Here is a 13,208-nt window from a genome sequence, read left to right as displayed (position 1 = left end):
GCCAGTTGACTCAAAAAGCTCATTTGCTATTTGGCTGATTGAAGTGGATGACATCAAAAAGTAGCTGCTCTGCAAAACCTTCATTGTAAAGCTGAGCCATTTAGTTACCTCTGTGGTTTCACATCTGACCCACCGTTTCCTCCGACAGTGGCTTGTTTGTTTGTGAATCACCAGGGAACTCTAAGCTGGCTGAGGAGGAGTTCCCACAGCTGTAGGTTGTGACACCTCCCTTGCTCCGGAAAGTGTCCCACAGGTAGTGAGGAAAAGCTGTGATCTTGCAGCATCGAGTGAAAAAATCCAACAGTGTAGCTGGCATTGTCAAAGCAGCCATTTGCAGGGACTTGTTGATTCTAGAAACCAATACTCTCAGAGAAAACACCCTCTCAGAAAGAGAAGGGTGAGATTGCACGGTACAAGCTCAGAGCCCTGTGTGTCCTCAGCCCTTATCAGCTCCTCAAAGGCAGGGCTATGTGGCTGCAGCTCCAGTGCAGCGCTGTGTGACAGTCTGAGGAGGAACCAGCAATGAACGTCACACGGGCGTTATCAGCAAAAGAACCCTCAGTGCTTTCCTTTCACGTCACGGTGTTTCAAAATGCTGTCAGGCCAGTAGTGCAAACTGTGAATGAGTATTGCGTACCATAAATCCTAGTGGTTTCCTGGATTAGACCAATTAGTGTTTGTTTAGATAATTCAGGGTTTGAATGACTTCCTCTCCGGAAGCCCTGAGCCTGAAGTGCTAAGGCAGCACACCTCGCCTGAGCTGCCTGTGCAATTGCTCCGAGAGGCTCGCAGAAGATAATCACAGTTCTGCAAATACAGAGGGATTGTAGGTCATGTCCTACAAGAGGAAGCAATATTCACTGTGCTTGTCAGTTATCAACTTACTGGAACTGCAGCTTTGATTTTATGCAGTGGCTATCGTGTGATGATACGAGGGTTTGAAGCTTGGAGTTTGAACTTCACGCAAGTCCACGAAGTCTGTAGGGGTTTCGGAGGTGAGGAAGGGATGTACAATTTTAGCGTATGTGTTCATTGGCAATTCCTTTAGTATGTTCAATTTCTCAAATAAAATAGTCTATAACAGACCTAACAGACCAGTAGTGTTTATTTGGTGCACCTTCATTTATGAGCAGGAATCTGCTGCTACCAAAGAATTGGGTGGGTTCTGTTAGGTCCCTGAAAAGGGCTTTTCATGTTAAACCACTCAAATATGAAGCAGAGTAATCTTGTCTTTTATAAAGAGTTATTTCAGTCATAAGGAAATAACTTCGGGAGCAAATGAGCCTTGGACATCTGTTTTGTTGGGGTTTTTTTTCCTGGTATGATTTCCATACTAGAAAAGCTCACACATGGCTGTGCATATGTTGTTTAATCTCTTAAATTGCAATTATGATCAAAAAATGAGGAAGGAAGTCTATGACTAGGAGAGCAAAGCAGGGGGGGAGTTAGGCATATGGGATAGACCAATACTCTTGATTTCTCCTTCAGGGAATAGATGTCATCTGTCATTCCCCCGGCCTGGAAAAGATTATATTGAAGGGATATGCTTCATCTGCAATGATGAAATCACCTTTTCTGCTCCTCAGGGAGCTGAAGATGGTGAAAGAAGTTTGCTTCCCTCAAAGGCCTGGCAAAAAAGTTCTAACAGACAGCAAAAACAAAGGTGTGGGGAAAAGATACCCAATGGAATCCAGACATGCTCTGTCATAGCTGTACACATAGCTGACACAAGTGGGCTATTTGAACAGCTGGGATATGTGGATTTGCCATTTCTTTAAAAAATGGTCATGTTTGTTTTCATGCCTTCTTTGGCAGTTTCAGGTGGCTCTTCCCTCTCAAATAAATTGCAGGAATGTGTTGAACAATTTTAAAAGGTTACTCAGCTGAGCTTCAGCTTAAACACCTTGCACTTGACCAGTCAGCTGTTCAAATAAAGATACTTTCAGTTTTTCCAATACATAGTCGTGTAAGTTCAGTCTCAAGACATTTGATATGATTTGAAGTATTGTCTTCATTGAGGGAAAACCAAATTTTTTATTATTATTTTGCAGGTAGCCTCAGGTGAATGCAATGAAGACACTGAAGTTTACAACATTACCCTCAGTACTGGGGATGAGCTCACTTTAATGGGGCAAGCAGAAATCCTTTACGCAAAATCTTCTAAGGAGAAGTCACGGCTCAACACCATCTTCAAAAAAATTGGGAAGCTTAATTCAATTAGTAAGCTAGGCAGAGGCAAAATGCCCTGCCTCATCTGCATGAACCACAGGACCAATGAGAGCATCAGTCTCCCTTTTCAATGTAAGGGCAAGTTCAGCACCCGCAGCCCCCTGGAGGTGCAGATGCAAGAAGGTGAGCACACGATTCGCAATATAGTGGAAAAAACCAGGCTGCCTGTTAACGTGACTGTGCCAAGTCCTACACCAAGAAACCCTTATGACCTGCATTTTATCCGTGAGGGCCACAGGTACAAGTTTGTTAACATTCAGACCAAGACTGTGGTAGTTTGTTGCGTGCTTCGTGGAAACAAAATCATTCCCATGCATTTTCCCTTGCACTTGACACTTCCAAAATTTATTCTACCTGATAGCGTGGTGAAGGGGGAGCTGTGGCACGAACCCCTCATCCAGCACTGGTTTAATATATGCCAGGAACAGTTTGACATAGACGAGTATTCCCGTGCCGTGCGAGATGTGAAGACTGACTGGACCGATGACTGCAAGAGCCCCAAGAAGAGCCGGTGCACAGGGCACAGCCACGTGCCAAACTCCCTCAGCTACGCGCGGGATGAGCTCACGCAGTCCTTCCACCGGCTCTCCGTGTGTGTCTATGGCAACAACTTGCATGGCAATAGCGAGGTGAACCTCCATGGCTGCAGGGACTTGTGTAACGAGTGGGCCCTGTTCTCTCACGATGCTCTTCAGTACCAGGAGTCCGGGGACAGTAGCAGTGATTACCTATTCCCTGAAGTTAGTGAAGAATCAATGTTTCTGCCTACGAAACCAGAGCTTCCTTACGAGGAGCTCTGGCTGGACCAAGGGTCTGGAAAGGGTGGTGATCAGCCTCTCTCTTGCTCACTGAGTGAGAAGAACAAGTGTGACAGCTACAGAGGATCTTTCCGATCAAAGTGTGGTACCGCGTCTCTTCCTGTGCCTGCAACTATCGGAACAACCACGAAGTCTTCAGATGTTTCCCTACCTCCACCTCCAGTGCCTCCCAAATCAGAAGCAGTAAGTCAGGGTTATTTATGTATGTTTGTTTCTTTTTTTAGGTGGCGAAGAGTTTGCGTGCAGATCTTTTTGGAGAATGCTTAGTGGAGGGGGGAGGGGCACATACAGGGCCAGGGAACAGTCAGGCTTTGCAAGATGTGCCGCTTCAGCTTGTTTCCTACCATGTGTAAGTCACGTCTTAAAAATCACAGGAGTATATTTAATATTACTGATCTAGCACCTTAATCCTGCTACTTTCAGGTGATATTTATTTTGGGTCTCTTGCCCACACAGACAAGGTCTAAGAATTGCTAAGTCACTTCATTCTCTTGCTTTCCACATCATCTCTCCATGTGACCTCCATGTTTTCTCATATTTTCTGTGGCCAGAGTGTATGGGGCACAACCCCACGTGGAAGTGCCTCAGATTGCCTTAGTGTGTCTTCAGTTAACAGCCTCTGATAATGAGAGCAGCTAGAATTTTTACAGATTTGAAGTGTTTGTTAATGAGAGATTGTCTTCTCTATTATGAGCCTATAGCAGATTTTGAAGAATATTTTGTCATTGTCCTCAAGAAAACTTTATCAAACTAGACCTGAACTAATGACTCTGTGCTGCTTATTGAAAGAAAATATGTTTAAATAGGAACTCTGCAGAATTGATAAATGAGCCTTCTAGAGGACTCAGTTGTAAACAGAGCATGTTTCCTGACCTAAGGTTTTTAATGAAAACTCATGGGAGAAATTACTTCTCCAAACCTGAAATGTCATGGGGACTTTGGAGGGAAAAATGCAAATGCATTTTGTCAACAGGAACTTGTGTGGACTGGCTGGAGAATCCACCCATTATGTGGTCTCTTGACATAGTCCTAAGAATTATTTAAAAATAAAAAAGAAAGAAAGAAAATAAAGGAAGAAAGAATGTTCCCTCAGGAAAGAGTGTCTACGAGTCTTTAGCAAAATGTCAATGATGCATATATCGCATGAATCTTGGTGTGTATCATTATTTAACAAATTTCTTTTGTGGGGCTTTTTCTGGAACTAAAAAAATACCGTTCCGCTTGCAAGCCCTGTGGTGATTTCAAAAGCATGGCTGTACAGTAAATTAAGACTCATTTGAGACCAAACTGCAGCTAACCATGAGGATCCCATACCTTTCCTGTTGCCATCTAACAGTCCAGTAGTGTGTTAGGTCACAACCTGGTTGAAAGCTGTGTTCTTTCATGCTGGGTTAGCCTGCAGTGGATTTTTGTGGGGTGCCCCTGGCCTGGCTCTGTGCTTCCTGGGGAGGTGCCGCAAGGAGAGGGGAGGAGGACACCATGCAGGCACAAAATGCCCAACTACAGCCCTTGGACTGTGCCACCAAAACTTCTCCAAAAACCAAATGCAGCAGCTGGAGCAGCCAGGAAAGGCAAGACATTGAGTCTTCTTAGCAAAGTGTTTACGTGCAATGTTGAGTGCAGGAACCCAAGAGTACTTCCTTGCCTCTGAGGTCAGGTATGCACTGACACTTTGTCCAGACTCTTGGACAAGTGCCCAACAGCACCATATTGGGATGAGGCTCCCTAGCTGCCTACACTGACGCTAACCAGCATGGGGCTGGTCCCACCCTCCTCCACCTCCTCCTCCTCCTTTCTCAGGCACATCGTCCTGGCTTCACTTTTGTGCTGGCTCTGGCACTCCTGTGACTGGGCAGGCAGCCAGGTCTGGATCTGGAAAATTATTAGTTTCCTGCTGATTACTGTGAGCTGAACTGCTTCTGCACAGGGTCAGAGGAGTGCTGGAGTGTTGGAGAGTGGGTGGTGGGAGAGGAAGGCTGCCCCAGCAGCAAGGTGAGGACAGCCCTTGTGGCCTGGGGGTGCCAACCTCCTGGGTCATGCCTGAGACATGAGGGTCTTACATCATCCCTGGGGTGTGGGCAGTGGGATGCTGAGAGAGCTGTGGAGCACCTGCACAGCATCAGTGTGGAGCCTCATAGCTGGGGAATCCCCATGACTCCCTTTTGGGGACAGCAGGATGACACTTCGAGCACATGTGTGTGTTTCCATTTAGAGTTATTTTGGAAAGCATGCGATTTTGTCATGTGGGTCTTACATTAGTGAGGTAATGTGTGAGTGCTGTCAGCAATTTCGGTGTTGCTTTCTAGCCATTTTGGGGAAATAACTTCTGCTAAAGATATTAGCTGGGATTTAGAGGTGGGCAGGGGGTGTAGCCCCATTAAAAATAAAACAAAACTAAAAACCTTACATTTCCATAGATTGTAATAATTTAGACTTGCTTTTATGGCTTCCTGGAACAGCTTTGGAGTGAGTATCAGTAACCCACTGAATTAATCTGTGGGCTGGGGCCCAGGAGATGTTTGCATGGTTTCCATGTAGGTATTTATAGAGTAAGATCTCAGGAGCTGCTGGTGAACATGTGGTATGGTCATCACTCCCTCTAGAATGATATTCCATATTCCATAACATTTCTGTGTAAAGGTTGGCTGGCAATAGTATTTTTGCACTAAATTTAAAATGCGTGTCCAAGAGCTGTTTGCCGAACGAGAAAGGACATCTGGGTGTTTCAGAAGCTGTTCTGGTTTTCTTCTCTCATGCAGGATGAAACATTGTGATATACCATGTGTATTTTCTAAATACCTTTCAGAAAATCAAACTAGTGTGAAGGCAGAAGGCAGAGAAGGGGGGAATAACCTCTGAATTAAGGCCTGTAAATTAGTAATTTCTTCACTCCCCAAACACTAATTTTCATAAAACCAGAGGCTGTTTTCCTGACGAAGCACATCCCTAACGGAGTGCACCGGAAGTTCAGGCTCCTGTGGGCGAGGAGCGTGGAGCTGCTCGGTGTTACACTCGCACTCGTACTGGTGACAGGGCAGGTTTTATCCAGGCAGCCTCAGAGCTGCTCACTGCAATGGGCACCCGCGATGCCCAGATTCAGCAGTGACACCCCAGGGCCTCGATGGTGCTGGCAGGGCTTGGGATGGCAGCCAGGGAAAGGAGCAGAGGTCTTAAAATCAATGTAGCACCTCATGCCATTGGAAATGGGTGACCATTCCTAGGTCACAGGAAGGAGGGTTGGAGTGTGAGAGAACTCAGAAGTTTCAGGTTGTGCAATGTAAATGTGCTTCATCTGTATGTGATAGCCATGTGACATCTAGTGCTTCCAGGGCAAAGAGTATTTCCAGCTTAGAGCAGCAGCCATCGAAGTCATTGTCCTGTCACACCGTGGCTGCTCCATACATCTCCTGAAATTGGAACTTCATTTCCAGTGAAATTTATTTCATTGCCATTCACTTGGACATAGTGAGCATGACTTTCCTGAAGCTTCCCCTTGGTCTTGTCAGTTTAATTTGCAAAACCTCTCCTTTTAATTCCTCTGCTGGGTTTTCTGGGGGCTCTGTGTTGCAGCTGTAATTGTGGTTTTGTGACAGGGACCAGTTGGGACTACAAACAGGTATTATTTATGGCTTTGTTCTGATGTGCAATCTGGGTCAAGCAAGGGAGTTTGGTATAGGTTTGTTAAGCCAGCACCTTTGAATTCCTCAATCTTCCTAGGAAAGAAAAGTTTTAAGCCTTTGACCATCTGCTGTGCCCCAAGAGCTCCCCTGAATGGTCTCTCTAACCCCATGGATATATATTCAATAACATTCAGTATTAGCTTTGCCTGTTCTGACTTGGGGGGAAGAAAGTCTTCAGGCATCCTTGGGGCACAACACTAAAATACTGAAGAGTTTTATGCCTGAATTCACTAACAAACATGAATTAAATGGATTCATTTTTTTCCTTTCCTTGAAAGAGCAAATAAGAACCCTTAGAACAAGATTTATTTCAGTGTTTTATGCTGTCAGGCATTTCCTGTAATTTTGACTTGTTTTGAATTAAGGAAAAATGTACTACAATGTCCTAGTCCCCAGTTTTCCATTTCACAAAAGTGCTAAATATGTTGTTGCATTTTGAAAGCACTGAAGTGGATTGCAAGAGGTTCCACATTTATTTTGTCTTTAAATAAATTGAATAACTTTAATTGTGTGTTGTAGAATTACTAAGATAACTTTTAGTTCTGCAGTGTTGTAAAATTTACAAATAAACTTCAACTTTCAAACTCAAAAATAATTTCTCTTTTCTGTTGCATCTAAAACTGTTTCAGACAAGGAGAACATAGAGGTCTCCTCCTGCCCAGGGGCAGGTGGTGAATCATTAGAAATCCTGCCTGGCAGCCGAATTCTCGGCAGCCTTCTCACCTCTAGCCCTACTAAATAAAGTTGCTCTCCCAAATATGTCCTGATGTGATTAAGTCTTTAATTCCATCATATTTTCCATGGGGATGGATCCTGCACAGGCACACCACACTACATTTCAGGTGATCAGTGCTACAGCTGTGTGTTTTAAGCTATGAGGTTGTCTGGCTGCACAGAGCAGACCTGTCAGTTGGGTGTACACCTTTCCACTTGTGCATTTTGGACAGCCTTTTTCTGCACTGCCTTGGCAGCCATAGAAGGACTGAAGCTCCAAGTTTGAATCCAGAAGCTGGTAGAGATGAGATAAATGTACTATTCCTGAGGGAGGGAGGCTGGAAATCATCTTAGAGTTGGATGACTGACTACCACTGGTGAAATAAGTCAGGCAACATCAAAGTATATTGAGATCTTTTCATTACATAAGCTTGGTTTATTACAAATAATAATTGGTTTTGTTTCATCTAAATAAACAACACTAATGAAGTTTAGGCATAATTAATTGCTCCTTACAGAATGTATAATATCAGTAGCAGTCTGTCTGATTTTCTGTGTTACTGGAAGGTACTTTTACATTGTTTCATTGCTGCTACTCTTTAAATGAGTGGACATCAAACTTCTGAAATGTGCCCTTGAAAAGATTGCTATTAGCTTTACCGGTGGCAAAAGCGTTCTTTTGTACTTCTTTGACAGCTACATACTGTTGCATATGTATATACTTTTCCATTTCTCTCTTCTCCTCCCTTTTTAATTATTTCCTTTCAAAGAATAAGGCAGAGCCAGATGTGCTTCATCTGGTTGAGGCTGCTGTTGCCCAGATTTTCTTGCTGCTTGCTTACACGTTTATCTTTTGTACAGGTAAAAGAGGAATGCAGGCTCCTCAACGCTCCGCCGGTCCCACCAAGGAGTTCAAAGCCGTCCTCCACCAGTCCTTCCATCCCTCCTCGCACAGTGAAACCTGCTCGACAGCAAACCCGCTCTCCCAGCCCCACTCTGTCCTACTACTCTTCAGGACTGCACAACATGTATGTGTTTGAGCTGCTAGCACTTTCTGAGAAAGTTAAATTTAGCACTGTTCTTTTTGAAGGCACTTGTTTCTAAGGCATGGTGAGGTGTCAGACTTGCTGACTTTTAGTGAAATGGACTGACCTGTCAAGCTATTTTTAAAGAATCAAAGAAGAAAAGCTCCAGCAGAAACGATGCTTTACTAGATTGGACATAGCAGTTTGTATTAAACACCTGCACACCTTGCTAGAGGTAATACCACTCTTAGGTGACATAGGCTGTCTAATTAAAAGATCATGTGTAGTTCTCCATCTTTCTTGAAAGGCTTGAATCTTCAAACCAGACCACCTCAAAGCTAGTTTTTGGTTGGGATTTCAGTGCTGCATGCAGTACAAGCAGCACTGATAATCAGGGACACAAAAAGAGTATGGTAATCCAGAAATGTGTTGTGCTAACTATATGGCAATCTACGAGGTGGATGTGATGGAGGACAGAAAGACCAGCAGACACCACTGAGTGCAAAGTGAGGTGTAGCAGAAGGGGGCCAGACAGTTCTGTATCAAACACACTTCAGCACAAACCCAACCCACAAACTGGAAAATCCACCCAGTTGAAAGTTGACAGTAAATTCTGAATTATGTGGCTGCATAGCTTTTCTTAGTGGTACAGTGTCCTTCCGTTGGCTTCAGAAAGTGTATGCACCTTCTGACACATCACCTCCTTTTTGCCTTGGATGTCTTCTTGCCATTTTTTTTGGTACCCCTTCAATGACTCAATCCTACCTGTGTGGATATTACCAATTCATCTGAAACATCACTGAATTCACTTCAGCCTGGATGCAGTTGGTATCATAACTTATGCTGGAATTGCCTTACTAAGCCATACTGTACATTTGCAGCTTAGTGTTGTGGATCTGGCAATGATCACTCCAGATCAAGGCTGCTTGCTTATTTTATGAAAGTCTGTTGGGTAGCTCTGTCAAGGTCTACTCCCCAGGAGGCTGAGCACAAGACCTCCCAGCTTTAGGGGCCCACCAAATGCTGCTTTCTCTCTTTGTAGCTAAGAATATATCTGCCTTCCAAAAAAACTAGGAAAACAGAAGTAAAGTTTCTCAGGATTTCAAAATTTTGTAGTGAGGTGGGGGTCAGTCTTTTCTCCCGAGTAACAAGCAATAGAATGAGAAAAAAAGGCCCAAGTTGCACTGGGGGAGGTTTAGATTGGATGTTAGGAAAACTTTCATCGTGGAAAGGGCTGTCAAGTATTAGAACATGCTGCTCAGGGAAGTGTTGGAGTCACTATGCCTGGAAGTGTTCAAAAAAAGTGTAGATGTGTCACTTAGGGACTTGGTGTATTGTGGACTTGGCAGTGCTTGGTTAATGGTTGGAATGATGATCTTAAAGGTCTTTTCCAACCTAAACAATTCTGTGATTCTATGATTTGCCTTGACTTCCACAGTATTTGCATGAAATTCATCTTCAGCTGGGTCCAGACCAGATGTCTCCATTTTAGTAGAGCTGACCTGGTGTTGCAGAGGAAGCTACTAGAAAGTTGCCATCGTGTGGAGTAACCAGATTGCTTTGCCATTTATATCAATGATCTTGTTTTCTGGATTGTGAAGGGTTGCAGACAATATTTTAAATAGAAAAAAGTCAGTATGATTTGTCCTTATCTGTCCTTACCTTGCTTTAGCTGTATTTGAGGCTTGTCTTGTGTGCTTTTGCACTGAGTCCCAGGCAGTTCATTTTAGTGGAGGATGAATAATGAAGCACTTGAAAAATGTTAAAATGTTACTTTATGGGTTTTCAGAAATTCTGTTAGTCTTTGAACTCAATAAATGTTCCAGTTCTAGTATGGAATTAGAGAACAGAACCTGCATCAGTCAATATAATAGCTCCGTGTGGTTGATTGTTTTTGATTGTTTTCTCAGCTTGATGGCTTTGTTTGTGAAAAATAGTTTGCACTTTGTGCAATATACCATTTGGCCTTTAAGCAGCCAAAAGTGACTGGTTGATGGTGTATCCCTGTTGAGGGGGCAAAACTCCGTGTCTCATATTGAAAACATCCAGCTGCTTTACCTGTCAGGCTTGTATTAGTGACATAAAAAGACTAAAAGTTTGGAAGGCATGGAATGGAGACTAAGAGATGGATAGAAAGAGGGAAACGGCATCTGTTGGGACAGATATTTTCCAGTGATGCAGATTAGGGCTGTTTTTACACATCTGCACTTTGTATTTGATCTCGGCAAGTCCAGATTGGCTTCCTCTCTGATCCACTGTAAGCACACAGGGAAGTAATTTTATGTCAATCCATTGAAAAATGTGCTGGTTTTTTGGTAGCTGCTCCATTCTCAAGCAGTTTTCACTGAGCTGTCATAGGGTGACTATTGAGTTTCTTTCTTGAGTAGTTAATTTTCAGGAGAGAGAGGCAAGTAATTACACTTTTTTTCAACTGTTGATTTCTGTCTGTTGTGTTGAGAAAGGATTTTATAAGTCTGCTAATTGTTTTTCCAGTGTTCTGATTTAGTTGACCAAAATTCCAAAGATAAGCACAGTCTTTCAGATTTTCTTTCAGAAAGTGACATAAAATCAGCAAACATTTGCTTTTAATACAGGTTGAGTGCTTTTGTTGTCATCTCCATCTCTTGGGAACACCTGGATATAAACCATCTATTCCATAGGACAGGCTGAGATTAGTTCTCCACCTGGAAGTGGATCCAGCGTAACTTTCTTTAGGTGCCTTTGAAGAGCAAGTGTTTAACATCAAAGTGTTTTAAAGATCCAGGCATACTAACAAGTTACTCTGGGTAAAGCTCAAAGCCTGATACTTCAGCACGTCCAGCCAGGTCTGCTTCCCCTTCCAGCTGAAACTCTTCCTTTGGCAGTGAACATTAACTCACTCTGTGTCTCTGTACTCTGCACTGGTGCACATGGCCTAGAGCAGTGGTGACCTGCCCTCTTACGAGCTTTTGCATACCATGACACATCTGTGGTATATATATATATATATATATAAAAGTATTGGATGAGAACATCTTTCTAGTGTATGTGAGACTGTTTCTTATCCGTGGTGGTATCCCTCAGCGAAAAACTGAGTATTTTTGAGATGACACAGAACTGAATTGAGACATCTACTTTTTTATGAGCTTGGAAAAACAAGACATGAGGTTTTTGGTATTAGCATCTTGTCAGGCTTGTAGAAGGGGTGAAGGACCTGTCAATACCTTAATTCAAACACATTAATTCAAATGTGAAAAGTTTTTTGGAGGAAAGAAGATTCTTTCCTTGTAAGGGTCACCCTCTGACTCTGTAAGATGATATATGAGTTTATTGAAATGCCATTTTTTTTGTAACTAACAACATTCTTTCTGCTTTGTTCCTTAAGTAATGTCACAGAGAGCGACAGCACCAACCCAACTGAGAGCACACCTGTTTCCTGCTACCCATGTAACATGACAAAAACTGAATCCAAAGAGCCTGAGAGCACGATGCCTTTGGGAAGCTCCTCAGCTGAAGCTCTGCCTTCGAGGTTATCTTGGCCAAACCATTTTTCAGGAACTGCTGAAGGCCTGAATAGGAGTGATTTCCTGCTTGACCCAAGCAGGAGCTACAGTTACCCCAGACAGAAGACTCCAGGTACGCCAAAGAGAAACTGTCCAGCACCTTTGACTTTTGACTTTGATGGGTGTGAGCTCCCAACAGGGTACTCCCCCCTGACTCCAGCAGAGTTCACAAACACCATCTCCAGCTGTCCAAAGTCAGCAAGTTACTCTCTAGACTGCACTGATGAGAAAACTCTGGGAGTCAGCAACACAAAGCAGAGCCATTCATGTCCTGCCTTACCTCCTCGGGCGCCGAAGTCAAATGAAGATAAGACAGTGACAGACATGAGTCCCTTGCCACTGAAAATAGATGGTGCTGAGGAGGAATCAAAAGCTGGCTCTCCAGTTGTCTTGGAAGATCAGTATCTCACTAAAAAGGGCATGCAGGATGCATTCTCTGTGTCTTACCCCTTCTCATCTCCCCTCCACCTCCAGTTAGCACCAAGGTCTTGTGGGGATGGCTCTCCCTGGCAGCCACCCACAGACCTTTCTGGACTCTCGATAGAGGAAGTGTCTAAATCCTTGAGGTTTATTGGTCTGTCAGAAGATGTCATATCATTTTTTGTCACAGAGAAGATTGATGGCAATTTACTGGTTCAGCTTACAGAAGAAATCCTATCAGAAGACTTCAAGCTAAGCAAATTGCAGGTTAAGAAAATATTACAGTTCATTAATGGCTGGCGGCCCAAGATGTGATGCTGGCTAGTTTTTAGTGAAACTGTACACAATACATTTGAGCTAATACATCACTTCCTGGTTTTTTTGCACTAAAAATCCTTCTTGTAAATAGTAGTAGAAAAATTCTTACTATGCAGATAAACATTTTTCAGTGGTGAATGGACTTTTTTTTTCTCTATGTCAATAATAAAAGTAGAGAATCTGCAGAGGTGTGCCTTTGTGCATCCCTGAATATTCAACAGCTGCTAAAAACTGGACACTAAGGGAACTTTGACTCCATAGTCTGTTAAGACTTAGTCATATTTATTACTGAACAATTTGATGCTGAAAGACACACACCAATCCAGTTTACAATTTTGTGTTAACTGCAAAAAATGGTATTTCTTACGGGATTATTTCTGTACACATAATATTTGGCAACGTGCTGTGACTCACAGATATACAAAAGCATTGGTTTTGACACTACATCTGAAAGTGTTAAGA

At 43.2% G+C, this 13,208-nt stretch overlaps 1 protein-coding gene across 2 annotated transcripts in view; it reads left to right on the top strand.

Annotated features, from left to right (window-relative positions):
* The window catches only part of GAREM1 (GRB2 associated regulator of MAPK1 subtype 1), a 97,093-nt gene extending 84,350 nt beyond the window's left edge, over positions 1-12,743 (top strand). Inside the window, exons 4-7 of one of the 2 annotated variants that reach the window (XM_062501422.1) lie at positions 2,052-3,230; positions 8,303-8,473; positions 11,530-11,540; positions 11,852-12,743. In XM_062501422.1, the coding sequence (XP_062357406.1) occupies positions 2,052-3,230; positions 8,303-8,473; positions 11,530-11,540; positions 11,852-12,743 (2,253 nt within the window). Of the gene's footprint in view, positions 1-2,051; positions 3,231-8,302; positions 8,474-11,529; positions 11,541-11,830 lie in introns of both variants that reach the window. The other variant, XM_062501414.1, reaches the window with a different exon arrangement.
* Positions 12,744-13,208: the final 465 nt, after the last annotated feature.

The sequence above is a fragment of the Cinclus cinclus genome, chromosome 1 (assembly GCF_963662255.1).
Source record: "Cinclus cinclus chromosome 1, bCinCin1.1, whole genome shotgun sequence".
NCBI classification, from domain to species: domain Eukaryota; kingdom Metazoa; phylum Chordata; class Aves; order Passeriformes; family Cinclidae; genus Cinclus; species Cinclus cinclus.
This window is presented reverse-complemented; position numbering and strand designations above follow the sequence as displayed.